This window comes from Cajanus cajan, chromosome 5 (assembly GCF_000230855.2).
Source record: "Cajanus cajan strain Asha chromosome 5, NIPB_CcT2T_4, whole genome shotgun sequence".
In the NCBI taxonomy this organism is placed as follows: Eukaryota; Viridiplantae; Streptophyta; class Magnoliopsida; order Fabales; family Fabaceae; genus Cajanus; species Cajanus cajan.
In genome coordinates this window covers 2,131,676-2,139,812 of record NC_138521.1, presented here as the reverse complement: position 1 = coordinate 2,139,812, position 8,137 = coordinate 2,131,676, and the positions used below count along the sequence as shown (strand labels likewise).

General features: G+C 28.6%; 1 protein-coding gene across 1 annotated transcript; it reads left to right on the top strand.

Annotated features, from left to right (window-relative positions):
- Positions 1-3,049: 3,049 nt before the first annotated feature.
- Positions 3,050-5,715, top strand: LOC109808465 (uncharacterized). The gene is made up of 2 exons (XM_020371486.2): positions 3,050-3,279; positions 4,702-5,715. Exons 1-2 carry the CDS (start codon positions 3,199-3,201, stop codon positions 5,446-5,448), a joined length of 828 nt encoding a protein of 275 aa, XP_020227075.2. The 5' UTR covers positions 3,050-3,198; the 3' UTR covers positions 5,449-5,715.
- The last annotated feature ends 2,422 nt before the right edge of the window (positions 5,716-8,137 follow it).

Below are 8,137 nucleotides of genomic sequence, written 5' to 3'. Positions count from 1 at the left end.
TTAAATTCATACATATTAATTTTTTCAATTAATATCCACACTCTTCACTTCATTCTCAATAGTGATTAGTGAACCCTTACAAAATATTGGATAGTAATAATTTTTTGAGCGATATAGCTAAAACTTAGCTACTGTAATTGACAATTAATTATTTTATTAATTAGTTTACTTTACTTGTTCAGCATCTCTTATATATATTAGGATTCTATTTGTTTTCTTAACATTTTTTTTTTTCGTTCCTGGAGTATCCAAAGCCGATAGCAATGACTAATCTCCTCAGGGAGGCATCTCAAAGGGTGGGATAGCTGACCCCAAGATTTAATGTGGCTGCATACACAAGACAGGATTCGAACCCTTGACCTTGCTTAAGCGTGGATCAACCCTTACCGCTGAACCATTTCTTAGCATTTAATACATTTAAGATATTGATTTATTTATTTTTTTTCTTCCCTGATACCATGTTATCAAATTTCTAAAGCTCCCGCATTATCTTCCTTCTTCAAGCTCCATCGCAAAATTTTTATTTATTTATTTATTTATTTTTATTTTATTTATTTTTTATTTTTTTTTATCAAACTTTGATTCTCTCGTCACATAATCCTCCTATGATCATTATTCACAAAGTCTCTACAATTTTTGCTCACTAAAATATTATAAATTTTTTCTTAGTCCTGCTACAAAAATTTTCTACTAGACTATGAATAATTTCTGCTCCTAACCCTGTCATTGGTCTTAAGGGTTTCTGCACGAACTCACATTTATTTTTTTTTACTTAAATATGTTTTTAATATCTTAAATTTAGAATAAATTTATTTTTAGTCCCTCAAATTTAAAATTATTATTTTTAGTCCCTGTAATTTTAAAAAATATTATTTTAGTCCTTATATTCAAATTTTGTTAAGAAATTTATCAAACATTATTGCGTAAAGTCTACCTATTCGTGTCTTTAGTAAAAATATCACATTAAATCTTGTTAATATTGCATAACTGTCTTAATTAGTTACTTTCAAATATGTTATTGGTGACTTAAGGGACTAAAACAAGATTTTTGAAAATTACAGGAACTAAAAATAACAATTTTAAATTTGAGAGACCAAAAATAAATTTATCTTAAATTTAAGGAACTAAAAATATATTTAAGCCCGTTTTTGCCTATATAAATTGTTTCTATGAGGACAAGTATCTACTTATCAAGTTAAAATATTATAATTTGATAATATTGTACTTTTTATATTATTATTATTATTGTTATTATGAATAAAAGTATTTGAATTAATCTAAACTATAAATTTAAGATTAAAGTATCTTTTAAAAATATAACCAAACAAACACTAAAAAAATACTACAAATGGATACGAACATAGTGAATTTAAACTAATTTTTGAATGAATATTTGTAAAATTAATTTAAATATAATTAATTTGAAACTGAATTGGCTTATATTTAGATTTTTTCTTAAAAAATTAATAGTAAAGCATAGTAATTCTTTTTTAATGAAATGAAAAAAACTATTCAAAGTTACTTTAATACAAAGTTAATTTTTAATTACCAACATAGTATATACCGGATAACCTAATGATTGGGTGGGGAATGATTGTGGTAGTTAGAAGCACGATGACCTATGTTCAATCTTCATTACAACCATTTTTATAATCTTTCTTATCTTTACAAAGAAAAAAAATAAATTAAAATATATGATTTTTATTAAAAATACATAAACTAATATTTGAATATAATTTTAAATAATGAAACAAAATTTTATACATGGCTAAATAAAAGCCATTGGAACAATAACAAGTTTCGAAAAATGTAATCAAGAATCTACAATGATTTTTTTCATTAGAAAGTATAACACCATGATTCTCATAGTTTTTCAACGCAAGTTTTCAATTTTTTTAATATTTTTTATTATTTAATCAGTACCTTAAGAAACTTGCAAGATTTTAAAGTACATATTTCTTACCATAATTCTTCTCAAGCATTAAGCAAAGTTTATATTTAGACGGATTACCATCTTCTACAATTTTTAAACCATGGAATGAAATCTTGACCATTCATTTAGTTTAATGTTTTATAATTTTAATATATAAAAAAGAGGAAAAAAATTGAATTAACATTGTGAGATTAAGAACAACACTGGGTGCACAATTGTTTTCTGAGATGCTTGAGATCCATTTTAGTTACTTGAAGACGGTGTTTTAAATCCTGCATTAACAATTGAATCCAGAAAGCTTCAGTATTAATAATAATTGTTTGAAAGGAGAACCACTAATAATTAATTTGAGTATGTTGGTTAGTTTTAATTTGACTTTACTAGTTTGAAGTAAAAAAGAAAAAAGTCATAAAAGAAAAGGTTGGAAGAATTTGAATTTAAATTTGAAATGGTATTGGTGGGTGAGTTACGGACTCGAAATACACATTTGATTCTAGTTAAAGGTTAAGGGGGAACGTTATCCAGATTTAAATAATAATAAAAAAAAGAAAAAAAAAGAATTTAAAATAGAGATGTTATTGGACGGTGAGTTTCGGACTCGAACAAGACATTTGATTTTGGTTAAATGTTAAGAAAAGAACGTTATCCACAACGCACAAGCTTTTCACGTGTGAGTGACACCTACCCCCCTTTCACGCTCCCCACCCCCACCACTCTCCCCATTTTCAAATTTCAACCATTATTCCTTAATTACCCTTTTCAACCTACCTTTCAACTATTTTCAATTTTAAATTACATACTCTAACTTCCATTAAATTAATTTCTATTTCATTTTTAATTTCTTTTATATATTAAAACATAGTAACATTTTTTATTTTTAATACACTAGCTCATATTATAGTAACATTTTAGTATTAAGAAAATAAGTGCAAAAAATATTGGTGATTATTTTAGGCGGGATTCGGTGACACGAATTTTTGCGGTAAGTTTATTGATAGGCACGTGTCAAAAATTTTGGGGGAAAGCAGATTAATGATGTGAAAGAATAATAAAAAAATGGAAAGAAGTTTATAGGGGGACAGAGTGGGGGATTTGATTGGAGGGTTGAGGAAAGGGGTGGGTGAGTTTATCAGAGCCTGAGCGAGAATTGAATTTGGTGACAGTTTGAGAGAGAGAGAGAGAGAGAAGCATATCCTAATTGCATTGCAGATTGCACACACAAAGTGTTTGTGTTGTTGCAATTGGTAGTTTCCCAAGTCAGAGCAATGGAGACCGAACCGCAAAGTGCTGCTAAAGACGAGGTCTTGTCGGTTGAGCTTTCAGCACCTCCTGCATGGAAGAAACTGGTCCCTTCTCATTCCTCATTCTCTTTCTCTCTCTCTTTTTTTTAAGGTTCCCATTTCCTAGGTTTTTTGCTTGTTACGGTTGTTTTATTCTTATTGTTCTGTTTGTTGCTGTCTTTGCTTCAGCTCTGTTACTAACACGATTTTGTGTTTTTTTTTTTATTTTTTATTTTAAAGTTTTACAGGTTTTTGTAGTGTGAATGGTTGGAAGAATTTGGTGCTAAATTTTGTTTCTAGGGTTTTCTGGAAAGGAATTTCTTTGTAATAGTGGTAGCTCTTGTTTTGAAAGAAATAAATTTGTTAATTTTTTTTGGACGTGTGGATGTTCCGAAGAATTCCACATTTGGTGCTAAATTTTGTTGCTAGGGTTTTCTGGAAAGGGATTTCCTTGTAATAAAGGTATCTTTTTTTTTTTAAAAAAAGGAAAAATTCTCTCTCTCTCTTTTTTAATGTAAATGTTTGGAAAAATTCGCTATTTCGGTGCTAAATTTTGTTTCTAGGGTTTTCTGGAAAGGGGTTTCCTTGTAATAAAGGTGCCTTTTTTTTTTTAAAAAAAAAAAGGAAAAAAAAATTCTCTTGGTATTTTTTTTTGAAGTGTTAAATGTTTGGAAAAATTCGCCATTCGGTTCTAAATTTTTGTTTCTAGGGTTTCTGGAAAGGGATTACCTTGTAACAATGGCCTGTTTTGATTTAAATTTTTTGTGGTGCAAGTGTTTGGAAGAATTCGGTGCTAATTTTTGTTTCTAGGGTTTCATGGTACCTTTTACTTGAAAAATTTTCTGGTGGTGCTAGTTTATAATTTCATTGAAAAAAAATTTCTTCATTTTTTTAACGCCTTTGCAATTGGCTCCTTGCTTTGATTATTAATCCCTGGAAAATTTCCTGGATAATTCTAGAAGGTTCTGGGCATTATACTGTAGCGACTAGAAGACAATGGTTGTTTGTGCTTTTTTACTATGGCTTCGAGTTTTTAAGCGTGAAATGTGATTCAGAGAATTTTGGTGCAGGATTCTATTTCATTGCTGCTCCTTTCCTCATTAAATCTTATAATTTGTTGGCCATTCTGGATTTTGAAGTGCAACTTCCCTATCTGAAATAAATTTCATAAAATATGCTATCGGAAAGTCGTGAATGTTGGGGGATAATATTGATTGATTTATTTTAGATCCTTTTGTGAACCAAAGCTTCTGTGAAACCGTGAATTATGAAGGAAAATATTAACTGAAAATATTCTAGATTAAGCATTTAGTGAAGGAGTGGTTAGTGATTTAATGATATTATCAGGTCCTTCTGATTCTTGTACCCATACGAGGGTATTATTAACTGTTGAACACTGTTAAATTGATAAACTTTATTGTGGTTGCTTGAAGTTTTTGCTGTGCGAGGATTTTTTTTTGTAATGCTGTTTTTAGTTTCACTCTGCAGTTCTTCCCTAAGAAAGTAGGAACACCAAGGAAAAGTGAGATTGTATTCATAGCTCCTACGGGGGAGGAGATCACTTCCAAGAAACAATTGGAGCAGTACCTAAAGGCACATCCTGGGAATCCCTCCATCTCGGAGTTTGACTGGGGAACCGGTGAGACTCCTAGGCGATCTGCAAGGATCAGCGAGAAGGTCAAATCAACTCCACCATCAGAGACTGAGCCTCCAAAGAAGCGACCTCGAAAATCATCGTCCGGCTCAAAGAAGGATAACAAAGAAACTGAACCTGCTGCTGAGGAAGAAGCCAAGGCTGATGCAGAAGAAACTGATAATAACACAGAAGCAAAGACTGCCGCAGAGGAAACCAAGAACAATAACTCAGAAGTGGAAAATGCAAGTGATGAAAAACCTAAGGGGGAAGAAGCAATGTTGGCAGAGTCGGGGGAGAAATTTGCTGGTGGAGAAGCTTTGAATACTGAAGTCACTGAAAAACCCCTAGAGGATGCTCCGGCACCGGCACCGGCACTGATTGTATCAGAAAAAGAAAATGGCACATTTGAGAGTAAGCAGGACATAGCAGATACTGTGATGGTTGAGGCAAATGGGGGAGCTGAGACTGAGAAAGTGAAGGACAATGTTGAAGAGGTTAAAGAAATCCCAGTAAGTGATGGAAAAAGCAGCATTCAAGCTGAGGAGCAAGTAAATAAAATGGTTGACAATGGACAAGTAATTTGGAGCTGTGCTCAGTGAAAGTATTCATCATGATCATGTAGTGTAAGCTGCAACTTAATGTACCTTACTACTAATATAGCCGGTGACTTTTGTAATGTTATTCAAGTTGTTCTAGTTATTTTATGACATGCTGGATAACTGTAGTCTCGTACTATATGACTTCACATTTGCCTGTATCACTCCTAGATTAGATCTTTTGCTTTTTCATAGTGCAGTTATGAACTTCATTGTAGCCTTTTGTCACAGATTCGTGTTAGGAATTAATTGGTTTTTATTTTCTCCGGATTTTTTCACTTCTATAGATATTGTTAAGCTGCTGCCAGAAAAAGAAAAGGTAAACGTGAGATTTTATTATTTATTTGTTGTCTTCTTCTTAGGTCTAGATCGAGCTTTATTTGTCTTTCATTCATCAATTTATTCAATTATAAAAAGCAGCCACGTGCTTGGCGAGGATAAAATGGTCAACTTTTGGTAGAAAAAAACAATTGTAGATTTCAGTGAAGCGTTGAATACTTTGAATCCTAATTGTTCTGATATTTGTTCAATATATAATTTATTACAATACTTGAAGATTTTGTTTTTTAATTTTATATAAAAATGAGTGAAATATTAGAATGTTTAAACAAATATCAGTAATATTTGGTTATTTAGTTACATGCATTACCAGGTTTGAGATATGAAAATTCACATGGAGAGAGAAAGAAAAATTACATTAACAAATCAAAATCAAATACGAACTAAACAATTTTAAATCTGCTTGATCACATTCATGTCCATGTTACCCTGTCAGGTGTTTTTTTTGGAGAAAAAAGAAAGTAGAATATTATATTTTAAATTTATGATAAATAATTTATATTATATAAAATATATTTTTTATTTATTGATAATTTTTTTAAATATTAATATTTAATTAATAAATAATTATAAAAAAATTAAATGAGATAAGAAATTAATTTTTTTTATAAACTCTCTTATTAATTTTTTTTAAAAAAAATAATAAAATAAAAATTCGTGTTTAATATATAAAAAATTAATATATAATTTTTTAAAATTAAAAATTGATTTTCACTCTTTATAATCAAATAAATTTTATTTCTCAATTATTTCTCTTCCTTTTTTTACATTCTCTTTATATTTATTTTGTTCATCTCTGTCAAACAAACAGTGCATCTGGATCACCGGGAATTTTGGAATCTAAATTTTCAACAACAGTTCGTGTTTTAACACTACCAGTAAAAATGGCCCAAGTGGTTGGGATTGAGGTTAGCTTTTTTAAGGATCCAATAACATGTATCGCATGAGCTATCAACTATAAAATTAAAAAAATCTAAAAACAAACTCTACAAAAGATATTATTTATATACCAGTAGTCTTTACAACAGAGATGAGCGGATACAAATTTATGACAGAACAGTCATTTATCAGTAGAAAACATGGAAATGAAATGATGATTGAAATTGATTCTTCACTGCTAAACTAACCTGCTGATTCGTGTAGTCAATATACTTGAATTTGAATAAAAATGAAAATAATTAAAATGGCTTAGATAAATTAAAATAATTGGTTTATTTTATGTAAATCTAATTAATCTAATGATCATTGATTTAATTACTGAATTAATGATTTTTGAATTACAAATCTAAACTCTCAAACCTTATCACATGATTATTTCTTTTACCATCACTATTTTCAAGATTTTAAGATTATGTATTTTTTAGACTTTAATAATTTGGCCTCTCATTTTTTTTTTGTCTCTTCCCATTAATTATAATATTTAGTACACAAATTAGTTATGTTTGGTGGCTAATTTTGTCATCATCATAATTTGGTAAATAGATCAATGGGAGAAGTAAAATTAACCAGGAAAAAAGAGAAATAAATGTTAGGTACAATTTAAATCAACAAAAAGAGAAATAGATCAACAAGGGAAAGAGGAAAGGATTAGCAGAAATAAACAAATTAACTATTATAAAGTTTTGCTCTCCAGATCTCCCTAATTTTGGAAGGGGTAAAGAGAAAAGTTAGACAAATATATTGGATTGTCATTTTAAAACATTTTTTTATTATAATTTTTTTTTTGTGATATTTAATTATTTTTTAATATAAAAATTAATGAAATATTTAATTAAGATAATTATGAATTTCCAAGAATATATCAAAATATAGTATTATTTAATTAAGACAATTAATATTTTTTTTAGAAATAAGTCAAAATTTGGTAATATTCAATTAAAACTTTTTTCACTTAAAAAAAAATTATTAATATCCAAAATCATAAATATTTTAATGGATTTTTTTAATGAATAGATTTCATAAGACTTTTTAGTAAAATTTACATATAGTTCATTCATTTAACAATCTCGCTAAAATTATTGAGATTTAGTATAATTGTTTTTGTTTATTTTTTATCCCTTGCTTTTTTTGCTTCTCTCTTTTGCTCCTTCCTCTCTGTTCTCTCTTTTTCTCCTTCCTATGTCTTTCTCTTCCCCATCTCATCTTCTTTTTCTCCCTCTTCTTTCTTTTCATATTTTCTCTATCTCATATATTTTTTTTATCTCTCTCATTTATTTATTCTCTGTATTTTTCTCCAATCTTTTTTTACCTATTAATATTTTTTATTACATTTTTATCTATCAATATTGATGTATAATTTATTAGTATTTATTTTTAAATTATTAAATATTTAAAATTATTTTTAAATTATTAA